This window comes from Pygocentrus nattereri, chromosome 16 (genome assembly GCF_015220715.1).
Source record: "Pygocentrus nattereri isolate fPygNat1 chromosome 16, fPygNat1.pri, whole genome shotgun sequence".
In the NCBI taxonomy this organism is placed as follows: Eukaryota; Metazoa; Chordata; class Actinopteri; order Characiformes; family Serrasalmidae; genus Pygocentrus; species Pygocentrus nattereri.
Genome location: NC_051226.1, coordinates 32,617,217 through 32,643,870, shown reverse-complemented (window position 1 = coordinate 32,643,870; position 26,654 = coordinate 32,617,217). Strand labels below are relative to the sequence as shown.

At 41.7% G+C, this 26,654-nt stretch overlaps 1 protein-coding gene across 7 annotated transcripts in view; it reads left to right on the top strand.

Moving 5' to 3' along the window:
• znf462 (zinc finger protein 462) overlaps positions 1 to 11,617 on the top strand; it is a 96,874-nt gene extending 85,257 nt beyond the window's left edge. For 6 of the 7 annotated variants that reach the window (XM_017721061.2, XM_017721064.2, XM_017721059.2 and 3 more), the window contains 5 exons: positions 1,534 to 1,670; positions 2,933 to 3,156; positions 3,578 to 3,983; positions 8,015 to 8,168; positions 8,901 to 11,617. In XM_017721061.2, coding sequence (XP_017576550.1) covers positions 1,534 to 1,670; positions 2,933 to 3,156; positions 3,578 to 3,983; positions 8,015 to 8,168; positions 8,901 to 9,114 — 1,135 coding nt within the window. In that variant the 3' untranslated portion in view covers positions 9,115 to 11,617. Of the gene's footprint in view, positions 1 to 1,533; positions 1,671 to 2,932; positions 3,157 to 3,577; positions 3,984 to 8,014; positions 8,173 to 8,900 lie in introns of those variants that run through there. The other variant, XM_037546164.1, reaches the window with a different exon arrangement.
• Positions 11,618 to 26,654: the final 15,037 nt, after the last annotated feature.

Sequence of the window (26,654 nt, the reverse complement as noted above, 5' to 3'; positions counted from 1 at the left end):
TGCTAAAGCCTGAGTAGACTGATAAATCAATGTGATCAGTTATTAATCTCAGTGTGGTGAATGTTGGTTTAGTTATTGAAAGGGCAGTGGGGATTGTGGGAGTAGCAGTGGAATTGTGAAAGCGGCAGTGGAATTGTGGGAGTAGCAGTGGGATTATGGAAGCGGCAGTGGAATTGTGGGAGCAGCAGTGGGATTGTGAAAGCAGCAGTGGGATTGTGGGAGCAGCAGTGGGATTGTCAGAGTAGCAGTGGGATTATGGAAGGAGCAGTGTGATTGTGGGAGCAACAGTGGGATTGTGTGAGTAGCAGTGGGATTATGGGAGCAACAGTGGGACTATGGGACCAGCAGTGGGATTATGGAATCAGCAGTTGCATTATGAGAGCAGCAATGGGACTGTGGGGGTAGCAGTGGGAATGTGGAAGCAGCAATGTGATTGTGAGAGCAGCAGTGGAATTGTGAGAGCAGCAGTGGGATTATGGAATCAGCAGTGGGATTATGGAATCAGCAGTGGGATTGTAGGAGCAGCAGTGGGATTGTGGGAGCAGCAGTGGGATTATGGGACCAACAGTGGGTTTGTAGGAGCAGCAGTGGGATTGTGAGAGCAGCAGTAGGATTATGGGAGCAACAGTGGGACCATAGGACCAGCAGTGGGATTATGGGACCAGCAGTTGTATTATGAGAGCAGCAATGGGATTGTGGGAGTAGCAGTGGGATTGTGGAAGCAGCAGTGGAATTATAGGAGCAGCAGTGGGATTATTGGAGCGGCAGTGGGATTATGGGATCAGAAATGAGATTATGGGAGCAGCAGTGGGCTGAAGCAGGCGATGAGAGCCAAAATATCATAGAGAACTTTTTGTATTCATTTTAGTATGAAATTGAATGAATATTCGTTTGTTTGTTAATAAGTACTAACCGAAAAATTACATGAAAAAACTGCAGTGTGTTCAGTATTCATCCATTACCACTGCTCACGCAACCCTATTACTGACTGATATTTCCTGGTGGTCACCAATTCCATTTTTAAGGGGCTGAAAATGACACCTGAAGCTATCTGCTGATTTTTGTCAGTTCTCTTTGTAGAGAAGGTTAATTTGTGTTATATTCTACACCATGATGGTGTTTTGTGTTCAGATTCCTCAGTTCGGCTCTTCAGTGGAACCAGGGTCTAAGGATTTGCTCTATTATCTAAAGATTGGAAATTGGAACCCCAGCGTTGCTGCAAATTACTGCTCACGTTGTCACCCATATTATCATCAATACCGATAAAAAAGTGGGTCACGAGTATCAGTCAATATTATTGGCCAGCCAGTGTAGTGGTAGTCCAATGTCCATGCTCTAAAGTCACATATTTCTTTCTGAAAATGCTCTAAAGAGGCCTAATAAGAATAGTATAGAACTTACATAGAACCTTTTTGGCTCTATATAGCAGCAAAAAGGGTTACAAGCTTGACATTGTAACAATAGCAGAACCCATTTATATACAACACATTCTCCACCAATCTGAAGAACAATTTCTTCGTGTGTCTCGTGCAGGTCTACCTTCACGATGCACGTGGAGGCCGGACACGCCAGTGTGCCCGAGGAGGGTCCGAAAGACCTGCGCTGCCCCTTCTGTCTCTACCACACCAAATACAAGAGCCACATGATCGACCACGTCATCCTACACCGAGGTACTAGATGCACTGTAAACACTGTTCACCAGGTTTATTTCTTCTGAACCTTTAAAGACTTTACAGTTAGTACCCTTAGAAGTCACAGTTATCATAATAACAAAGACATTCTGTAAATTTTGATTTATAAGATATATTTCTATATTTGTATTTCGGACTGAAACAAGGTCAGAAAAAATGTGGAAAGTGCAAATTCTAAACTTTGAATTGATAGAAGATCAGCATAATTGAGTATGTGAGATGTAAACAGAGTGATTCAGAGTGTTTTGGTGTGAAGTGGTTCAGATGTCTTTACAGTGGTGGTGATAGGAACCAGGCGTCGCCATGACTACAGCACAGATATAACCATTTTATTTACTGCCCGAAACCACCAGCGAACCTGCACGAGTCTTCTGAGTTTATATGGAATGTTGATGATAGGAAAATAGTGGAAAATCTGAAATAATACGTTTTCTTTAGGGACTATTTTGCCTGACAGCGCCCTGCATATAATGTATCCCTCCACCATGAAGGGAGTTTAAGGCCAAACTTTTCTCAGAACCATCATAAATCAGTGTCTCAGACATCAGGCAATGAATGCATAACCATTTCTTGTCGTAACTTTCTGTGAGGGAGCTTTTAGGGGCACAATGGAATTCTCCTTTAATAATGCAGTTGTGTTATTACAATTAAATAATGTAAAAATATGGTATAGCAACATGACAATAACTCTGTATTTTATCATCACAATAATAAAAACATCATTTCTGTTATAACTGCTGTTAGTATTAATTATCATTAGTTAATAATTATTTCATCAACCATTTATTAGTCTGCTTATATTTTTGTTCCTGAGGTATAACATTTGTGTGCTTTTATATAGCAAAATGTATCATAATTTCATTTTTACTCAATTTTCCAACTTTTTAAATCCCAAAACAGGCTGTTTTTTTTGTTACTGGCCCTTTAAAATTCATATATGTAAATGAGTTTTGTTCTGATTGGCTGGGTTTATTCAAAAAGCAGTCCAGGCTGAAACACTCTTTATAATTTCAACATGAGTGGGTGGAGCTACAGTGCTGTAAACTGAATAGGCGGATTAATGTAAATGTGATTTATTTGTGACATCATCAAAACAGTGAATTCAAAACAGGCTAATTTGAAACTTTTACATCAAACTATCTTCTAAAACGTGTTGAAATTGTTTATCCATTTTTTGGGCCCTTTAACAAAGTTTATACTCTCTTTATACTCTCTCTCTCTCTCTCTCTCTCTCTCTGCAGAAGAACGAGTGGTGCCTCTGGAGGTCTCTCGCTCTAAGCTGTCTCGTCACCTGGAGGGTTTGGTGTTCCGCTGCCACAAGTGCACGTTCACGTGCTCGAGCGACGAGAGCCTGCAGCAGCACATCCACAAACATGAGGAGCTGAAGCCGTACCAGTGCCAGCTCTGCTACTATGACACCAAACATCGGCAGCAGTTAGAGGACCACCTGAGGGACGAGCACAAGGTCAGGCCTCACACTTTAAACTCTCACCTGACACCTTCAGTGTCTAATACAAATGATTCAGTAATCAATCCTACAATTTTTCAGTATCTACTTTAAAGGTTTCAGTATACTATATAGTATACTAATATACAGTATTCAGTGTCTACTATAAAGGTTTCAGTATACTATATAGTATACTAATATACAGTATTCAGTGTCTACTATAAAGGTTTCAGTATACTATATAGTATACTAATATACAGTATTCAGTGTCTACTATGAATTATTTAGTCATTTCTCTGAATCTTTCAATATCTACTATAAATTATTCAATGACTACTATAAATTCAGTATCTACTATAAACTATTCAGTACCTATTTAGAATTATTCAGTAACTGCTATGAATTATTCAGGATGTATGTCATTACACCTTCGTCCCAGGTGATCCGCAACTTTGAACTGATGGGGCGGGTGAACCTGGACCAGCTGGAGGCTCTGCAGGAGAAGATGAACAGTATGAGCAGCGCTGAGGAGGAAGGAGAGGAGATGGAAGAAACGGCGGTTGCTGAGAGAGAAGAAGAGGAAGAGGAGGAGGAGGAGGAGCAGGTTGCAGTCGAGGAGGAAGAGGAGGCAGTGGCTGTCGTGGACGAGGAAGAATCAGCAGCCGTCGAGGAAGAGGAGGAGGAAGCAGTGGCTGTTGAGCCAGAAGAGGAAGAGGAAGAAGAAGAGGAGGAGGAGGAGGAAGAGGTGGAGGAAGAAGAGGAGATCGTGGAGATGGTGGAGGAAAGGGCAGAGACACAGGAAGAGAAGAAGCAAGAAGAAGAATTGAGGAGACTAGAGGCAGCAGGTAAGACGATACATACGTTAGCGTTAGCTACATGGCTAATATAGGTAAAAGGTCCTGGAAGGTTACACATCATTGATTAGAATGATGCTAACTGTATGCTTTTGAGGCAGTTGCCTCAAAAAGTGAAGGTATCTCTAAAAGACTTGCTTTTGTGGTTTGTAACACCATTTGATGTGCTGTCCTATATGAATCTAGAAAAAATGGACTTAGTCTGACTTTGAGGTTTTTCAAAATTTCTGTAAACATCTTTAAACTTACTGAGTCAGAGTTCACAGTGGTGGTGATAGGAACCAGATATCCACCCAAAGCTCCCTCACAGAAAGTTCCTACATGAAATGGTTCTGAATTCACTGCCTGATGACTGAGACACTGTTTTATGATAGTTTAGAGAACTTAAACTCCATTCATGGTGGAGGGAGGCTGTGAGGCAAAATAGTCTCCAAAGAAAACTTATTTTTTTCATCAACATTCCATATAAACTCGAAGACTCATGTAGGTTCACTGGTGGTTTTGGACAGTAAATAAAATGTCTATATCTGTGTTGTAGTCATGGCGATGCCTGGTTCCTATCACCACCACCTTAAATAAATCTGAACGCTTTCACACCCAGTCACTCTGAATCTCACACACTGAATTATGCAGACATTCTTGGTGGAATTCCTTTTTAACAACTCAACACAATTTGAGGCCAGCATGTGATGATTCAGGCACGCTGCTAATTGGTGGGGTACATGCTTCCATTACTTGTTAGCCTTGTAGCTCTAGTGTAAAAACAAACTTTGGAAGCTAAACATGTCAGCTGCATTTGAGGTAGGGTGAAAAATATGTAAGTTCAATACTTCACAGTAGAGATCCACTCTCATGGATTCCCATGGGACCAAAATATCTTGCGGTGCGGGACTAACTTTTTAGTGTTGTGTGCGGAAGTGGGCGGGAAACGCTGCAGGCGGGAGCGGGACAAAGCACGCATGAAGAGAAATCCTGCAAATTAATGAACAGCCTAAATACAGTAGAACGATCACTAAACTATAATACTGTATAAACAGTATAAAATGATAACAGTAAAACAGTTCAAATGAATGAAGTCATTCTAAAGAGCTGTGAAGCAGCCAAACACATAAACAACACACTGATTCTCATAGCTAACAGAGATGCCAGAGCCTTCAGTACGATGGCCACGGCTGCCCAGCAAAACAACAAAAATAACCACTCTGTGGTTTAATTCCTGCTCTGTGTTTACTGAGAATAAAGGGCATTTGGTGAAGTTACTTCACAGTGAGCCTGATGACCATAATTCCTGTGATATTTCTGCAGAAAATAATGTTTTTGTGAATAGACTGTGTCAGATATTGGGTATCAGTTCACCTTGATGGAACTGCGGGCGGGAGCGGGACAAAACGTTTTGGTTGCAGGTGGGAGTGGGACAGATGATTCCGATTTTCTGTGGGAGCGGAATAAAATCTTGTGGCAGACCTCTACTTCATAAGACAAATCCTTAAAGATGATGTGAAGCAAATTCGGCTGCGTTCAGACAGCAGAATGCTCACATGGTATTTCCCGTCCAGGCTGTTTGGACCGAGACAATAATGTGTGGAAATTCTGAAGAAACAGTGGTCCAAGCTGGATTTAAAAACATCAGACTCATTGTGTTCAGACACAAAGAGAATGCTCTGATGTGCTCTGTAGGGCTGAGGAAAGAAAGCCTGGTATGACCTGCTGTCTGCGGCGCCGCTCAGAGCTACTGTCCTGAACTTATTATTGTGTCTTATTCTGCTCAGTCTCTGTTTCTTCCTAACTCAAGAATAGTTCCACATGAACCTTCCAATTACTTTAGCAGTTTGTCTGCCTAAGCCATGAGATTTTGAAAAAGATTTGAATCGGAATTTCTGCACATTTCTGCAGATTGCATGGTACCGGCTTGACTTGACTCTTCTTGCCTTTTTTGGTTCGCCATCAGGCAAATCTGGTACCTCTGGTACTGTTTTTGGTATCACCTCCATTGAGGGTCCAAGCGAGCTGAGCTGACACCAATAGGTGATGTGGAAAAACTGCAGACTGCTGATTGGTCAGAAGGAATTGCTGGTTAGCGCAGCCTTTTCCGTAATCTCTGAGCCGTTACAATTGTCTCATCGTCTGAACTCTGATGTAGTTTTTTCCAAACTCTCCTGTTTTGTTCAGCAGTCTTTTGTCTCGTTGCCATCAATACAATGCCATGAATACAGTTTGTCTCCTTCAAGTCACGACAGTTTCATGCGGTGCCACTATGACAACCAGCTACATTGAGGAGGCGCTATATTTGCAGTGGAAGATGAAGCAGCTGGTAACAAAAGCAAGTAGAGGCGAGTCGAGTTGAGTACTATGCCGTGGAAAAGTGGCATTTGTATTTTATGCTTTATTCTTTTCCAATTATGTTAAACGTATAGAAGAGGTATTTTATGTATGTAGGGGTGTGAAACAGCCCCATCCTGCCGAGACATGGACTCCACAGTCCACTTCTGAAGGTGTCCTGTGATATCTGGCACCAAGACGTTAACAGCAGATCCTTTAAGTCCTGTATGTTGCAAGGTCGAGCCGACTTGTTTTTCCAGAGTGATCGGATTGACATCTGGGGAGTTTGGAGGTGAGGGCAACACCTTGATCTCTTCATCTGGTTCCTCAAGCCATTCCCGAACTGTGTGTGTAGTGTGGCAGGACATATTGTAGTGCTGAAAGGGGCCACTGCCATCTGGGAGTACCAACATGAAGGGGTGTATCCGGTCCGCAACGAAGTTTAGGTAGGTGGCATGTCATGTGAGACTGGATCCAGGGTTTTGGGAGTTCATGGTTTGTCCTTGCTCAAAACCAACAGCAACAGGATGTTGGGCATCCAAGTCTTATCGATTGCAAGGGAATATTAAAATTAAACTTACAGTTTTAAATGATGGTTTTGGGAGTTACTTGTCAGTGCCTCTCACCCTTGTGCATATCGAGCTGTATAGCTTGATCAGAGTGCCCATGGTGACCCCTGTCCACTGTCGAAAGTAGTTAGAATGGCTTTGGAACTGGACCTTAGAGCGATGGAAGAAAGTCACATGGTTCAATGAGTCCCATTTTCTTTTATATCACGTGGACGACTGGGTACATCTGCACCGTTTACCTGGGGAAGTGATGGACCAGGATGCACTGTGGGAAGAAGACAAGCTGTTGAAGGGATTGTGATGTTATGGATGATGTTCTGATGGGAAACTCTGGCTCTGGACATTCATGAGGACGTCAGTTTGACATGTGCCACCTACCTAACTTCATCATGGACCAGATACACCCCATAGCGATGGTGTTCCCATCAGCAGATTGCACACACTGTTCAAGAATGGTTTGAGGAACATTTCACGTGTGGCCTCATTTATAAACGGTGCATACACAGAAAATGGGTCTGGAATGTGCATACGCCAGCATCTAACATAGAAACCAGGATTTTTAAAGAAATACTTTGCAGGAAAACAGGAGTACATTTACTGATGTCCCTGGCATACAGCCATAAACATTTGATGGAGAGTGGGAATTGGCGACACCCTGTGGTAGAGTAGAAAATGACAGCTAAATGTGCAAACCATCCTCAGACGTTCCAGTTTATACCAACCTAACCTCTGTGATAGGCCATTAAGTCATGAAAAACATTCATATCCAAGCAAACACCATTAATTTAGACTTTAGCATGTTTTACCTATGACACAGACCTCTACAGAAATCAGGTACTTAACAATTGGTGTCAGGCTTTATAGGCCTATCCAGAAGTTATGTTAGAAAGAGTTTGTATCGGTATCGGTGTCTGCAGATACTTGTGGATCAGTTGTTGGTGCCGGTATCAGAAGGGAGGAAGTGGTTTTCCTAATTCATATGAACATTTGATAAAAACAGATAGAAAGTTGAAAAATCAAACTATACATTTTCATTCCTGAAATAAATGGTATAAATCCATTCACAGGAGCTTGTTTTCTCATTCTGACCTGAGTGTTTTCCCTTTGCTGTATCTGATCTCCGACTGACCCCAGGTGTACCGGTGGTGGTCTCCCCAAGCAGCAGCAGCAGTGGTGGCGGGGGCGGCAGCCTGCTGTCCAGCAGCGAGAAGCGCTTTCCATGCGAGTTCTGTGGCCGAGCCTTCTCCCTCAGCTCAGAATGGGAGCGCCACGTTCTCCGACACGGCATGTGAGTCACCCTTACTGCAGATTTTGTATATCACTGTCGTCGGAACAAAAGCTTACATCTCCATTTCTGTCATTTACACCTTGTGTAGATAAATGTAGATAAAAGATCTTCCTTCCTTTATTTATTTATTTATTTACTTGTTTTTTGTTGAGCTCCTCTTACAACGTTTCTGTAGGTTTGTGTATCTAAAACAGGCCAAAACACTCCTTATAACTTGTGTGAATGGGTGGAGCTAAACTGAGATATGGAATTGTGCTGGTCTTTGTGACATCACAAAAACAAAAACTTAGTTTCCACTGTGGGAAGTGTTGCGGTTACTGTGAAACTTATATCGCTGTTGTCGGAACAAAACCTCGAATCTCCAAAATGGTAAGCAAGACACTTACTTTACGTTTAACGTAGGTCAGTGGAAGCAGGACCACCCCCCCCCCAAGTCATTTTAGGTCGTTTCCTTTAGTCCTTAATCATGTAATATACATACAATGTAAAAGCTAATGTATATTTTCAAAATCTGTTAAAAACCAAAAAATGACAAAAATGGAGGTGTAAAGTTTTTTCCCCCCAAGAACAGCAATATATAAACATATATTATGGCCATTACTTTTGCACAGAGCCAATGTGTTAAATCCAGCAAATAAACACTGACTGTCCATTAAAAGGTGCAGACGTGTCATCTCTACAGGGCTCAGTGTACTCTCATTTTACCCTCAGTCATTTTTGTGTCCCATTTAGGACTTTTAACAGCAGCAGGACGGCCACCAGCCCGGCACCGCCGGTCGGAACCACAGCCCACCTGACTGTCGGCCTGGTGCCCGTGACGGATGCAGGGCTGGACCTGTCCATTAACACTATGGAAGCCGAGAGAGTGCATCAGTCCGGCCAATCGACGAGTCACACTCACCACGAAGAGGACAAAGAAGCCCATGAGACCAAAAATGATCTGTAGGACTGCAGAAGAGCTTGAGGCACTCGAGGCCCGTGCGGCTTTAGACCATGTGAAATGGCTCGAGAATGTTTGTTTTTTTTTGTTTGTTTGGGATTTTTTTGGGTGTCGTTGTTAGAAAACGAAACATAGGCTGCTTCACGGACACTCGATTTGAAAAAAAAGAAGAAGAGAAAAAAGATTTGTCATAAGAACTTTGGAGCATCATTAGATTTTACGTGTTAAAACATTGATATATAGGTTGTGTTACATCCTAGCTGTTTGTTAAATTGCTGATCCTTAAGAAGTGTGACTTGGTCCCATAGGACAGATGCTAATATATTGGTAACCAATAGTTGAAGAAACCGTAAGGGCTCCGCTCGGGTCAGATCGTCCAGTCCTTTCTGTTTCTGCGCAGGTTCTCAAACCCCGATCGTTTTGCACCGGTTTAAACTAAGTTGCCTTGATAATGTTACACGTTAACATATATAATATGTAAAAATATTACATATTGTTGTTGGCTTTAATTTTTTTAGGCCGAATAGAAACGAAAAAAAAAAATTGGCGTATGTGGAATGTAACGAAACTCGTTTTTCAGAAAATCATTGGGATGTCCATTAGTCCCGTACACATTCATGTATGTCGCAACACCATCCTCAGAGCAAATGAGCTTCGGTTACGGGCGTGTGCAAAAGTTTGGGCACCCTAGTTGTGTTTCTCCTCGTTTGCAGCAACCGAGGTTCAAATATTCGCGATAGACAAAATTTGTGAACTGGCTGGGGGCGTTGGGAGCACCAAAACTTTTGCACAAGCAGGAACTCGGCTCTGAGCCGTTCACACGGCTTCAGTACGTTAATACTTGCACGTTCAGCCAGTTAAACGTCAAAACAATCGGAAGGCGATTCTAAACCTGCGGCAGACGGATCTCCTTTTGTGGCCTGACCCGCGCGCTGACTCGTACGGTTTCTGTATTTTTTACATTTTTAGCCTTGTGTTAATCTTCCTGTAGCTGAATTCCTTCAGGAATAGTCGCCATCTTATTTATCTGTGTATCAGACGTTTGATTTTTGAACACCTTTTTTTAAGAATATCGACACTGGGCCCCAAAGTTTGTAGCAAATTGCTACTGTAGTTTATTCTAATTGTTTTCTTGATATATTTTTTTTTTTTTTCATTTTTATTTGATTTTTTTTGTTTGTTTGTTTTTGCTGCTTGTTCTGCACTTCCTTGCGTTTGGCCACCGAGCTTCTCTCCAGACTGTTTCAAACCTACAAACGCAAAAGCACCGACAGACGAAAGCATTTATAGCTTAGCACCTTCGACTCCATGACTCCGTCGTGTCTACGCTCGGCCGTGGCAGCCGAACGACGACGGGCTCTTTCCCGAGCAGCTAATCGCAACACTTGCGACGGAAAATGCCGGCGACCAGGCGGAGCGCCTGAGCTTCGCCCAAAGCCTGGCACACTCACGTCTTCACAGGAAGCGAAATAAATAAAAGAATAAATAAGTAAAGAAATAAATAAGGCAGAGATTGTATGCGATGGAAGTTGCTGCTCAGATACCCCAAAGCCTTATTTAATGCGCATTGCAGTTTGAGCGCTTTCTTCCCAACGCCAGTTGGCGCAATAAAGCAGACATCGTCAATCTCACAGCATCGGTAAAATAACAGAAATCTACCAGGAGCCATGAAACCACCGTTACACGCGACGTCTTCTTGGTACCAAAAGTGTCGGCCCTTCCAGCGGCCCTCCGTACGATTGTCCTTCCCGACTCCTCTCGCCGAGGAGGGAGGGTCCGGCCTCGCCCCGGGTCCTCTGCATGCAGTCTTTTTGCAGCCATGTATAGAAAAAAAAAAAAGAATACAAATCTTGTCAAGTGTTTGAGACTGTGGTGTTTCAGAAAGGAATACTGTACTCTTTCCTTTAGGTGTCGTCGTCATTTAACAAAAAAAAAAAAAAAAAAACGAGATAACCTTCATTTTTTCAGCTCTCCAATGTTCAAAGCTGTTGTACAATGTCTGGTTTAGAAACAAAAAAAAACAAAAACACAAAACAAAAAAAAAGATTTTTTTTTGTACCTTTAAAGCAAAATAAAAGTCCTTGGGTGCGGGGGGAACTGGGTGCTCGTTTCCTTTATAAGGACTAGGCTAACCTTTCTAAAAGACAAACCCATTTAGAGAAATGAGAAATAAGCTTTTGGGGGGCGCCGGCCGACAGCTGGACGAGCCCGATTCATAATACACTGGATACTTGTACATATGATTTAGAAGTTTTTGTTTTTGTTTTCGTTTGGTTTCGTTTGTACGTTTCCTTCTTTTCCTGACTGTTCGGAGTTCACCATAGTTTGACTTACAGTAGCTCCTCTCCATCTTGCCTTTTCTCCCTGTGAAGACCCGCTCCCTGACGATGGGTTTGTGATGTTGACTAGAATGGTTGTTTACAATTTTATTCCATTTATTTCTGGATATTCTGTAAATATTGTAATTCATTGTTTTTTTAACTTGTTAATAAAGTTATCAGATAACGCCCGCTGTCCTTCCAGAGCCCGCTTCATTCCGGAGGAACAATATTCATCGCGCTCGTTTCAGTACAGTCCACGACAGATGCGTTTCACTCCGGAGGGGGAGGTGGGGTTGGGGGGACGAAAATTGGAATGCCACAATATGAAACGAAATTTTTTTTTCTCTCTTCTTTCATTAAATTCCACATTTGAAATTCATCTGTTGCTGTAGACGTCCCCGGTGGAGCCTTTCAGACGCAGGCGCTCGGCGCAGGAGCCGCCTGCCTCTTCTTATGCTTATCACGGAGCACTGGTGAAGAGAAGAGCGAGAGGATAAGTTCTTAAGTAAGCAAGCTCCAGGGAAAGCCAATGGTGAAGAAAGGAAATAAATACGGAATGCTTGCTTTCAAGGACAAAGTGCTGCAAATGTAGGAGATGAAAGAGCACACGGAGGAGCCGAGGAGCCGGGGAGGCGACTCTACATTTAGCAGCAGAGTTACTCCACCCTCGGCTTCCTCTGCGAGTTTCTGGAGGTCAGAGGGTAGTGGATGGACAGAAGGAAATGGGAAACAGGCTGGGTCTGAAATGATACCCTGTTCACTACATAGTGCACTTTCTGGGGCTGTATTCAAAACTATATCCTGGTCACTAAACTGTGTCCTATACTTTTTTGGGGGTTGTGTCTGAAAATATTTACACTTCACTATACAGTGCATTGTCTTGGAACTATATTCAAAACTCACTATATAGTGCACTATTTTTGAGCTGTATTCAAACCTCACTATATAGTGCACTATTTATGAGCTGTATTCAAAACTCACTATATAGTGCACTATTTTTGAGCTGTATTCAAAACTCACCATATAGTGCACTATTTTTGAGCTGTATTCAAAACTCACCATATAGTGCACTATTTTTGAGCTGTATTCAAAACTCACCATATAGTGCACTATTTTTGAGCTATATTCAAAACTCACTATATAGTGCACTATTTTTGAGCTGTATTCAAAACTCACCATATAGTGCACTATTTTTGAGCTGTATTCAAAACTCACCATATAGTGCACTATTTTTGAGCTATATTCAAAACTCACTATATAGTGCACTATTTTTGAGCTATATTCAAACCTCACTATATAGTGCACTATTTTTGAGCTGTATTCAGACCTCACTATATAGTGCACTATTTTTGAGCTATATTCAAACCTCACTATATAGTGCACTATTTTTGAGCTGTATTCAAACCTCACTATATAGTGCACTATTTTTGAGCTGTATTCAAAACTCACTATATAGTGCACTATTTTTGAGCTATATTCAAAACTCACTATATAGTGCACTATTTTTGAGCTGTATTCAAAACACACTATATAGTGCACTATTTTTGAGCTGTATTCAAAACACACTATATAGTGCACTATTTTTGAGCTGTATTCAAAACACACTATATAGTGCACTATTTTTGAGCTGTATTCAAAACTCACCATATAGTGCACTATTTTTGAGCTGTATTCAAAACTCACCATATAGTGTACTCTTTTTGAGCTATTTTCAAAACTCACTATATAGTGCACTATTTTGGGGCTACATTAAAAACTATATAGGGCACTTTTTTTAGACTGTATCTAAAATTTAAAATTAGCGCCTCACTTGTGTGTGGGTGAGTGATCACAGCAGCTCTGCCTCTCCACCACCACAGTTACCGACCTTGGTGGCTTAGAGCACAGCCACCGGGGTCAAAGGTAAGACAAGGGCTGGTGACTGGGCACAAGCTGGAGAGGTGGGTGCCGCAGATTGTGTGGGAAGGGCACGCAAGAGTTTGAAGGTGTTCACTGGAGCACCCGGCAATGCTATCAACAGGGGTTGGTGGCAGTTGCTCTGGTGTGCTCTCCGGAGTAACCCAGGGTGTCCAGGCTTTGGACTGTTGTATCCTCCACATCCCTGTGAGCCTGGCCTGAGGCCAGAATTGAAGTGACTGGGCAAGGGTACAGGTGCAGTCCAAGGACAAGGCAGGAGGGGTGACACTCTGGCAGGTCCAACAGAGCACAATGCTGGGAAGGAGAGAGAAACAAAGCCTGGAGTTGGGAAGGCAGGGGTTGTGCACAATGCCATATTCCCCTTTCACTAGAGCCCAGGAGATAGTGGGTGGGCTGGGGCTCAGGGACATTGAGCTTGTGTGCTCCAGCAGCCGCTTTACAAGGCCTCACAGGTTCCAGACTGCAGGAGGGTGCACACACACTATATTACCAAAAGGATTCACTCGTCTGCCTTCACACGCATATGAACTTGAGTGACATCCCGTTCTTCACCCATAGGGTTTAATATGATGTCAACCCACCCTTTGCAGCTTTAGGGGTTTCACCTCTTCTCGGGAGGCTTTCCACAAGGGTTAGGAGTGTGTTTATGGGAATTTTTGACCATTCTTCCAGAAGCACATTTGTGAGGTCAGACACTGATGTGGGATGAGAAGGCCTGGCTCGCAGTCTCTGCTCTAATTCATCCCAAAGGTGACGGATCAGGTCAGGTCAGGACTCTGTGCAGGCCAGTCAAGTTCTCCCACACCTGGCAACTGGCTCATCCATGTCTTTATGGACCTGCTTTGTGCACTGCTGCTCAGTCACATTGGAACAGGAAGGGGCCCAACTCCCCAAACTGTTCCCATAAAGTTGGGAGCATGAAATTGTCCAAAATCTCTTGGTGCTGAAGCATTAAGAGTTCCTTTCACTGGAACTAAGGGGCCGAGCCCAACTCCTGAATAACAGCCCCACACCATAATGTAAACTTTACACTTGGAACAATGCAGTCAAATGCATGCCAAACTCAGACTCGTCCATCAGATTTCCAGATGGAGAAGTGTAATTCATCAGTCCAGAGAACACGTCTTCACTGCTCTAGAGTCCAGTGGCAGCGCTTTACACCACTGCACCACTGCTTTGCATTGCGCTTGGTGATGTAAGGCTTGGATGCAGCTACTCAGCCATGGAAACTCATTCCATGAAGCTCTCTACATTGTTCTTCAGTTAATCTGAAGGCCACATGAAGTTTGGAGGTCTGTAGTGATTGACTCTGCAGAACTATGCCCCTCAGCCTCCCCTGACCTGCTCTGTCATTTTACGTGGCCAACCACTTCGTGGCTGAGTTGCTGTTGTTCCCAATCACTTCCACTTTGTTATAATCCCACTGACAGTTGACTGTGGAATATTTATTAGCGAAGAACTTTCACGACTGGACCTGTTGCACAGGTGGCGTCCGATCACGGTACCACGCTGGAACTCACTGAGCTCCTGAGAGCGACCCATTCCTTCACTAATGTCAGTAGAAGCAGTCTGCAGGCCTAGCTGCTTGATTTTATACACCTGTATACGGAAGTGACTGGAACACCTGAATTCAGTGATTTGGATGGGTGACTGAAGACTTTTGGCAATATAGTACATGACTGGGGTTTCAGCCTGGCAGTCCTCTTCCTACCCGGAGTCCTTCAACAACATGCAGCAGCAATGTCCAGGCCTGTGTGTGTGCAGCTCCCACTGTAGTGCCTCACGTTCAGGCATTACTTGCACCAGCCCAACTCTGAGGCTGGTGGGTGCTGTCTCACCTACCAGATCAGAGTGAGTAAGAAGTCAAGCCAATCAAGGAGCTGCAGAGAATTGCCGGGCTTGCTCACTAAGGCAGAGAAGAGCAGATCCAGGGCATCAAAAAAGGAAAACCAAGCACGGTGGCTAGCAGAGGTCTGCAAGTCTCGCTTTGCTTCTCTTCATTGGCGTTTTGTACACTTTTTTTCTACTAAATACCAAAGTATTCGCTAAACTACTACACCAATGCTGGTGCTGCGGTATGCCTCTGAGCCTCGCTTAACTCTTTTCCTCTCCACACTACATAGTGCACTATTTTCAGGCTATTTCCAAGACTAAATCACCATGTTCACTATATAGTGCACTATATCAGGTATTATCCAAAACTGTACCCTCTTCACTATATAGTGCACTATGTTTAGGTATTATCCAAAACTATATACCCTCTTCACTAAATAGTGTACTATTTTGGGCTGTGTCCAAAACCATATCTAATTCAAGAAATAGTAAACTATTTTTGGCTGTGTCTAAAACCATGTGTTATTTACTAAATAGTGCAGTGTTTTTGGGCTTTGTCCAATACCATATCTAATTCACTAAATAGTGTACTATTTTGGGCTGTGTCCAAACCATGTCCTATTCACTTAATATTGTACTATTTTGGGCTGTGTCCAAAACCATATGTTATTTACTAAATAGTGTACTACTTTGGGCTGTGTCCAAACCTCGAACCTGTTCACTAAACAGTCTCCTATTTTGGGCTGCATCCAAAACCAAATCCTGTTCACTAAATAGTGTACAGTTTTGGGCTGTGAGCCTGTAATTGTGTAAAGATGCACATAGTTACTGATCGTCAGAGCTGAAACTGTGTTATTCTGTTGGTAAACATTTTTTTCAGTACGCACTGGACGCTCCGTCCAGCCCCTGCGTCCGCTGTGGTCACTAAAAGAAGACGCCTGCTGATAATTTACATCTGGTTGTGAAAAAAAACCAGGAGCCACAAGCTTTTCAAACTTTAGTGAATTGAACAGAACACTCAATCAAGCACACTTACAGTAGTAGATGTATTTACATATATTTTATTATAGAATGCAGTATAAATTAAAAGGGAAATTGAAAAAGTTGTTTTTCACTGAGACAGAAATGACTGAAATGAGAGATATGTTAATGGAAATAAACAAGTGAATTTCACCAGCAGAGACGCGTCAGATTTTAACGCCTTATCCCGTTGCTCGCGGCGTGTCCGCCTCAAGGTCAAAAGCCTGTGCGCGTTTTCCACCGTCTGCTGATTTGAAAACGTGCTCCGGGGTTGGAGAGGACAAAGACAAAGGCTGACGTGGACGGACACATCGATCCTCCACACACACACACACACACACACCTCTGCAGCCCTCAGTCACAGCTTTTGTAAGGCGAAGTGACAGACTGTCATTTAGAGCGTGAAAAATGACGGACGAACGCTTCTTATATTCAGGTCCCCCTTCTGATCCCCCCGGTTCAGGAGGAATGAAAATGGACAATGAGAAGAAAGAGGAGTGACCTTCAGGGTTTGTGGACGCAGGTTAAGCTGGCAGACGTCTCAGACAGGCCAAGTCGTCTCATGGAGCATCTCATTTTTTTGGGTTTGTGTAATTTGTGAATGATCAAACCCAAATAAGCCGTTCTTTGTTGAATTCCAAGAATTTTCCAGATTTCATAGTTCAGCAAAAATATCACCTGCTTGCTGTAAAAAGCACCAGTTTCTTATTGTTATCTACAAAGACCTGCCAGGGGCATTCTTTACTGATGAAAACAATACGTGGCCACAACTTAGTAAGGCAAGGGAACAAGATAAGTAAAACCATGACTTAGTAAGACAGGAACGAGATAATTAAAGCACAGCCATGACTTAGTAATGTATAGGAATGAGATAATTAAAGCATTGCCACAACTCCGTAAGGTAAGGGAACAAGATAAGTAAAACCATGACTTAGTAAGACATAGGAATGAGATAATTAAAGCATGGCCATGACTTAGCAATGTATAGGAATGAGATAATTAAAGCATTGCCACAACTCGGTAAGGTAAGGGAACAAGATAAGTAAAACGATGACTTAGTAAGACAGGAATGAGATAATTAAAGCACAGCCATGACTTAGTAATGTATAGGAATGAGATAATTAAAGCATGGCCATGACTTAGCAATGTATAGGAATGAGATCATTAAAGCATTGCCACAACTCAGTAAGGTAAGGGAACAAGATAAGTAAAACCATGACTTATTAAGACAGGAATGAGATAATTAAAGCACGGCCATGACTTAGCAATGTATAGGAATGAGATCATTAAAGCATTGCCACAACTCAGTAAGGTAAGGGAACAAGATAAGTAAAACCATGACTTATTAAGACAGGAACGAGATAATTAAAGCATGGCCATGACTTAGCAATGTATAGGAATGAGATAATTAAAGCATTGCCACAACTCGGTAAGGTAAGGGAACAAGATAAGTAAAACCATGACTTAGTAAGACAGGAACGAGATAATTAAAGCCTGGCCATGACTTAGTAATGTATAGGAATAAGATAATTAAAGCATTGCCACAACTCAGTAAGGTAAGGGAACAAGATAAGTAAAACCATGACTTAGTAAGACATAGGAATGAGATAATTAAATCATGGCCATGACTTAGTAATGTATAGGAATGAGATAATTAAAGCATTGCCACAACTCGGTAAGGTAAGGGAACAAGATAAGTAAAACCATGACTTAGTAAGACAGGAATGAGATAATTAAAGCACAGCCATGACTTAGTAATGTATAGGAACGAGATAATTAAAGCATGGCCATGACTTAGCAATGTATAGGAATGAGATCACTAAAGCATTGCCACAACTCAGTAAGGTAAGGGAACAAGATAAGTAAAACCATGACTTAGTAAGACAGGAACGAGATAATTAAAGCATGGCCATGACTTAGCAATGTATAGGAATGAGATCATTAAAGCATTGCCACAACTCAGTAAGGTAAGGGAACAAGATAAGTAAAACCATGACTTATTAAGACAGGAACGAGATAATTAAAGCATGGCCATGACTTAGCAATGTATAGGAATGAGATAATTAAAGCATTGCCACAACTCGGTAAGGTAAGGGAACAAGATAAGTAAAACCATGACTTAGTAAGACAGGAACGAGATAATTAAAGCCTGGCTATGACTTAGTAATGTATAGGAATAAGATAATTAAAGCATTGCCACAACTCAGTAAGGTAAGGGAACAAGATAAGTAAAACCATGACTTAGTAAGACATAGGAATGAGATAATTAAATCATGGCCATGACTTAGTAATGTATAGGAATGAGATGATTAAAGCATGGCCATGACTTAGTAATGTATAGGAATGAGATAATTAAAGCATTGCCACAACTCGGTAAGGTAAGGGAACAAGATAAGTAAAACGATGACTTAGTAAGACAGGAATGAGATAATTAAAGCATGGCCTTGACTTAGTAATGTATAGGAATGAGATAATTAAAGCATGGCCATGACTTAGTAATGTATAGGAATGAGATCATTAAAGCATTGCCACAACTCAGTAAGGTAAGGGAACAAGATAAGTAAAACCATGACTTAGTAAGACAGGAACGAGATAATTAAAGCATGGCCATGACTTAGCAATGTATAGGAATGAGATAATTAAAGCATTGCCACAACTCAGTAAGGTAAGGGAACAAAATAAGTAAAACCATCACTTATTAAGACAGGAACGAGATAATTAAAGCATGGCCATGACTTAGTAATGTATAGGAATGAGATAATTAAAGCATTGCCACAACTCAGTAAGGTAAGGGAACAAGATAAGTAAAACCATGACTTAGTAAGACATAGGAACGAGATAATTAAAGCACGGCCATGACTTAGTAATGTATAGGAATGAGATCATTAAAGCATTGCCACAACTAAGTAAGGTAAGGGAACAAGATAAGTAAAACCATGACTTAGTAAGACATAGGAAAGAGATAATTAAAGAATGGCCATGACTTAGTAATGTATAGGAATGAGATAATTAAAGCATTGCCACATCTCCGTAAGGTAAGGGAACAAGATAAGTAAAACCATGACTTAGTAAGACATAGGAACGAGATAATTAAAGCACGGGCATGACTTAGTAATGTATAGGAATGAGATCATTAAAGCATTGCCACAACTCGGTAAGGTAAGGGAACAAGATAAGTAAAACCATGACTTAGTAAGACATAGGAACGAGATAATTAAAGCATGGCCATGACTTAGTAATGTATAGAAATGAGATAATTAAAGCATTGCCACAACTCAGTAAGGTAAGGGAACAAGATAAGTAAAGCTATTGGTTTTTCTAGGACATTCTGAATAAGTAAAGCTGTTGTTTTTGCTAGAACATAGCAGAACACATACACGGTGGTAGATGTAGAGTATGAAACACACATAGGACGCTAGATATAGAGCTTGATGGAACACATACAGGATGGCAGATCTAGAACAGGGTGGAACACATACAGGATGGCAGATCTAGAACAGGGTGGAACACATACAGGATGGTAGATATACAACATGGTAGAACACATACAGGATGATAGATCTAGAACATGGTGGAACACATATAGGATGGTAGATACAGGGCATGGTGGAACACATACAGGATGGTAGATATTGAACACAGTAGAACACATACAGGATGGCAGATGTAGAGCATTGTGGAACACATACAGGATGGTAGATATAGGGCATGGTGGAACACATACAGGATGGTAGATATAGAACACAGTAGAACACATACAGGATGGCAGATCCAGAACAGGGTGGAACACACACAGGATGGTAGATCTAGAACAGGGTGGAACACATACAGGATGGTAGATCTAGAGCATTGTGGAACACATACAGGATGGTAGATCTAGAACAGGGTGGAACACATACAGGATGGTAGATCTAGAGCATTGTGGAACACATACAGGATGGTAGATCTAGAACAGGGTGGACCACATACAGGATGGTAGATATAGAACATGGTAGAACACATACAGGATGGTAGATCTAGAACAGGGTGGAACACATACAGGATGATAGATCTAGAACAGGGTGAAACACATACAGGATGGTAGATATAGAGCATTGTGGAACACACAGGATGATAGATCTAGAACATGGTGGAACACATATAGGATGGTAGATATAGCGCATGGTGGAACACATACAGGATGGTAGATCTAGAACACAGTAGAACACATACAGGATGGCAGATCTAGAACAGGGTGGAACACAGGATGGTAGATATAGAACATGGTAGAACACATACAGGATGGTAGATCTAGAACAGGGTGGAACACAAACAGGATGGTAGATCTAGAGCACTGTGGAACGCACAGGACGGTATCTAGAACACGGTGGAACACATGCGTATGTAAGTCATTTTGCGCAGTTATCAGTGGAGAGGTGACCTTCCAGAAGGCGAGTGAGCGCCCCGCTCTCCTGCGGTGAGTATCCAGGGCCTATTTTCTGAAGCTCTTGATTTCACAGGTCTAACGTCATCTTTTAAAAATATCTGCGAGACGCGAGGGATCAGGGAGTAATCTCAGTAGCTCAACTTCACACAGACTCCAAACCCCGGGGACACGCTTCTGTCTGCCTTAGCACTACTGAAGGAATGGCTGATGAGAAACGCCAGCCATAGTTTTAACTGACAGCGTGACCAGGCCAAAGGCAGCGACCTCATCGAGACCTTGGCATATGAGCGCCGACGCCGTGGAGCCACGGCTCCACACACTTGTCCACACACTGCTGCTGACCAGTGACAAAGGAAAACCCACCTTAACGATAATGCTAACTTCTGTTAGGCTAAGCGGGGATGTGGGAGTGAGGGTGCTAAGGGGGCTGCAGAATCCCCTGATTTCCACTGTTAAAAATATTAATAATAAACTGTTATAAACCTTATAATAATTAGAGCCAAATAAAGACCCATGTGTGCTCACTTTAAAGCAGTTTGTATTTTTCACTCTTAAAAAAGAACAGCAAAGGGAATGGTTCTCTTTAGAACCATGAGTTCAATACAGAACCAGTGCATGCTTAAATAGTTCTCTGCATATTGAAATGCTTCTACTGATGGAGAATGTGTTGTTTATGGTTCTACACTCACCGGCCACTTTATTAGGTACTGTTCAGTTGCTTGTTAACACAAATAGGTAATCAGCCAATCACACGGCCGCAACTCATGCATTGAGGCATGTAGAGGTGGTCAAGACAACTTGCTGAAGTGCAGGCCGAGCATCAGAACGGGGAAGAAAGGGGATTTAAGTGACTTTGAACGTGGCGTGGTTGTTGGTGCCAGACAGGCTGGTCTGAGCATTTCAGAAATTGCTGATCTACTGGGATTTTCACACACAACCATCTCTAGGGTTTACAGAGAACGGTCCGAAAAAGAGGAAATATCCAGTGAGCGGTCAGTTGTGTGGACGAAAATGACTTGTTGATGTGAGAGGTCAGAGGAGAATGGACAGACTGGTTCCAGATGACAGAAAGGCAACAGGAACTCAAATAACCAACCAAAATCTCTGAGGAACGTTTCCAACACCTTGTTGAAAGTCTGCCATGAAGAATTAAGGCAGCTCTGAAGGCAAAAGTGGTTGGTGAGTGTATATATGACCAAAAAGGGTTTGCTACTGTTATAAGGTTGATATCAAAACAGCAAAAGAACCCTTTTTGGAGCTATAGAGCACCATATACAACACATTCTCCATCAGTCTGAAGAACCATTTCACCATGCAGAGAACAACTTAATCATGCAAAAAGCTCTATATAGAACTCTAAATAGAAACATTCCCCTTACTAAAGAATATGAGCAGGAACGTCAACGAACAAGGTAAAAAGGGTCCGTTTTGATTTCTGGTTGACTTTAAGTGTAAAAGCACAGATTATCAGATTATTAAGTGTAAACACACTGAACCAGTTACTGACACAATCTGATTTTCTGCAGTTATCAGATTATTAAGTGTAAACGCACTGAATCAGTTACAGACACAATCTGATTTTCTGCAGTTATCAGATTATTAAGTGTAAACACACTGAATCAGTCACTGACACAATCTGATTTTCTGCAGTTATCAGATTATTAAGTGTAAACGCACTGAATCAGTCACTGACACAATCTGATTTTCTGCAGTTATCAGATTATTAAGTGTAAACACACTGAACCAGTTACTGACACAATCTGATTTTCCGCAGTTATCAGATTATTAAGTGTAAACGCATTGAACGTATATGATTTGATGAATTAAGCTTAATATGATCATGGTCAACGAACAAGGTAAAAAGGGTCGGTTTTGATGTCAGGTTGACCTTAAATCAGTCCTTGGACCAGGAAAACTATTTCATCTTCCACATTTTTCCAGTTTCGTCATCTGCTTGCAAGACGGAGTGCAGGGCCTGATTTTGTTAGTGCGAAGTGAAGTGAAGAGAGAATGCATGATGGGACTGAGAATTGATTGAACCTGTGAGCAGACAGAGAGGAAAACAGCCGCAGATGACATGACAATGAATCAGCATTAAGGAAACGTCCTGCCAGCAGCTCTCTCTGTTTATTCTGACGGTCTATTATCCAGAATATACTCAAAGATTACTGAACACATAAGAGCACAGATACACTGAGATGGACCATGTCATTATATGTATAAGTAGATTAGATATAATCTTATTTATCCAATTGATTTGTTCTTTCTTTATAAATAACCTGGCCTACCGTTTGCATTCTGCTACATCATCCTACTGCATAGATCTATGTAGGTTGATATTAAAGCTGCACTATATAAGATTTGGGGAGTTGTAGACCTCTCTGGTGGAAATCTGTAACTATATAGAACATTCTGCAGCCTGAGTTATGAATCTGTCTCCTTAGAATATTAAGTGTAAACACACTGAACCAGTTACAGACACAATCTGATTTTCTGCCGTTATCAGATTAGTAAGTGTGAACGCACTGAACCAGTTATTGACACAATCTGGTTTCCTGCCGATATCAGATTATTAAGTGTAAACGCACTGAACCAGTTACTGACAGAATCTGATTTTCTGCAGTTAGCCAATTATTAAGTGTAAACACACTGAATCAGTTACAGACACAATCTGATTTTCTGCAGTTATCAGATTATTAAGTGTGAACACACTGAATCAGTTACAGACACAATCTGAATTTCTGCAGTTATCAGATTATTAACTGTGAATGCACTGAACCAGTTCCTGACACAATCTGATTTTCTGCCGTTATCAGATTAGTAAGTGTGAACGCATTGAAACAGTTATTGACAGAATTTGATTTTCTGCCATTCGCCAATTATTAAGTGTAAATGCACTGAACCAGTTACTGACACAATCTGATTTTCTACTGTCATCAAATTATTAAGTGCATGTAAACACATTTAGCATTAGCTTTAGCATTAGCTCATCTGAAGGGGCATCTTCTGTTGCTAAAAGCTATCGCTTTACCATTGAATAAATAAATGCTTTCAGTCTTAAAGACAGTACTGAAACTAATGCTAGAATTCTGTTTGTGGGCATCAGCTTGGCTTTCAACACCAGAGTGCCAGAACTGCTGCAGGCTAAACTGCCCATCTGTCTGTGCCAGATTCCATTTGCTGGTGGATCATGGTTACAATAATGAACTAAACCAATTTCAAAAGAATAATGAAGTTGAAAATGAGCGATCAAAAGTGACATTTTGTCTAACACTCTGCTAAACCACAAGTGGGCTGCCTGGAAAATCCAGACCAAAAAGCAAGACAGCTTTACTGTCATTGGGCCAACCAGCGGACCTCCATCCTCTTGCTATCTGGGTAAGAAGCAAGCTTCAGACACCAAACATGCCTTGGCTGAGGAAAATGTGTAAATTGAAATTTTCACTGAATTATCGCTTTATGGAGGTCCCGAGGGAAGGTCTGGGTCATCGCCGCTGTGCCAGAAGAGGCTGCGGGGTTACCTTCCCCTCAGGTACGAGGGCAGAGGTCCCTCCTCTGAGGCTGAGCTCTGCTCATCTTTTATTGAATAAAATAAAGAGCCACTTTACTGGATAATTCATTGAGGAGAGGTCAGGCTTGTGGAGAAGTTTGTCTGGTTTCTGACTCGTATTGGTCAATTAACGTGATAAAAGAGTGTGGATTTGTTCAGTTCTGCCTGATTCCAGGTTTATCTGCGTAGCGGTGTAACTGAGTTTATGCTCTCATGGACTTTTTATATAGATTTGTTTCTTAAATCCAGTTTTTAGACTGAATGTCCACATTTCTAGTTACATTTGGACCAAGTCTGATTTGTATGGGCAGGCTGTAGAAACATTTGCTTGCATAGTCACATTGATTTCCATAGAGATGTGTTGTATCTCCATGCTAGGCAAAACTGGAAGAGGACATATATTTGCATTTTCAGTGAACAATTTTTATAGCGATAGCAGCATAGCTCTTTAGATCAGCTAGAACATGAACAGAACATGGCACTAGACTGACCTGCTCAGCATACAATTGCAGGCTAACAGGTTCTAGAAGATGTTATTAACATGAATGATCTGTTGCCTGCACCTGTTTTGCTTTGGAATCCACTGCAGGGCCACAGATGAGAACATTTCTGTTTTTCAGATCAGGTGTTGGCTTTACTAACACTAGCATTAGCATTGGGGTCTGCTGGGGTGGGTGTTTTAAAACTTTATGCGTGTGCATTATGTACGGCGAGGCTGTTTTTTTGGAGAAAAGTTAAGACCAGCTGATCATTTGTCCCACGAACAGTGGCTAGTGCTAATTCTGAGTTTTTGGCTAATTATAAGTTTTCACCCAGACGGCTACAGGCCATTACCCTGACATCAAGACGATATGGGACCACTGTTGGGCCATTGACTTGCGGTCAACTGGTGCTTTGCCCAGGGTTTGCCAGGCAGCTCACCGGTGATTAAGTAGAGTATCAGCTAATATTCCACTTATCGCCGCTCATTTTCCGCTCACAGGCCAATTGACTTTTTTTTCCTTCCTTCTTTTCTTTACTTATACTTTCTAAATTAGTTTAGCAAATCTTTTTGATCGAGCGCAGTGTCAACAACATATCTGTTTTTTTTTTCTCAGTTTGTAATATTTGTCTTTATTTTATAAAATAAAAGTCTCAACAGACAGCGGGGTGCCAACCTTATCAAGCCAGTGGACCCATACATCTGGGTAGGTTCTACCAGCAATATTCAGACAGATTTTAAGTTCAAATATTTTAATATTTAAGTCAAAAAGCGGTACTAGGAAAAATTATCCTTATGTTAGCTGTGGTAACTGGACAAACAAATACTAGTTATGGAAATGAAAAGCTTCCTGCATTAAAGAATGGTATGTTTATAACTGTATGACTTTACTTGGCTCATATTGAAATGAAATGACTTTTTTGTCGTGCATTCTAACATCAAGAACCAATGTGCCCCCCCAAAAATTAAAAAATAAATAATAATAATCCGATCTGATGGATCAAAATGAGTCACATATCCAGAGATCTTAGTTCATACAAGTGTGGCTTGAATCAGAGTGGAGAAAGCCATATTTCATGTGGCTAGAGCCGGGGAATATATCAATATTCAGCATATAAAGCAAACTTTTAACTAAAAAGAGGGAATAACTGGTCCTGTTTAACTGGATTCGGTGCTGAAAATTGTGTGGAATGTGCAATACAAGTCAATATTCATGTGTTCATCCGTTGAAACGGCAGATAATCAGATCTTTCTATTTTTGCCAAAAAACTGGATTGGAGCCGCATGTCTGAACAAAGCCTTCTCAGCCATAAAGAAGATGTTATTAACTTTAATTATCTGTAACCTGTGCCTGTTCTTTTGCTTTGAAATCTTCTGCAGGACTGCAAATGAGAACATTTCTGCATTTCAGATCATATTCAGGGATCAACAGGGCCCTCGAGCCATTTGGCAGCTAGTCCTTTGGACTGACTCCCATGGCTGTGGTGACGTACTCAGGAGATTCTTTTAGCTGACTGAGACAAGGTTCTGTTCCTCTAGGCCTTGCCCCCCATGGCTGGTACATCTGCTACCATGTTCTCCTCTGCCTGAGGAGGCAACTGCGGTCTGAATATTAGCAAAAAAATTCCACAAGGCCAAACGTTTATGCTAACTAACCATTGCCACACAATGATAGCGACTATGAACACCAGGTTAAAGCTAAATATAAACCTCACTTTAAGAAATTACAGGCTTTTACTGAGTTAATTAGATATTTACATACCGACAGACTTCATAGTCATGCTAGCATGACTAAGACTGCGTGTCTATTTTTAACCGCTGTCGTGTTGTCGTATAAAAACTACATTTCCCGTCAACCACTGTGACGGAGTCGTAGTTCTCACCCCGATGACTGCGCAGGTGCGGTGTGCTGTTTATTTGTTTCCCACCCGTATTCCAACGGACTGCTCGCTTGCGAAGGCGACGCGCTGGCCAATCTCGGCGCAGCTGGCGGGACGC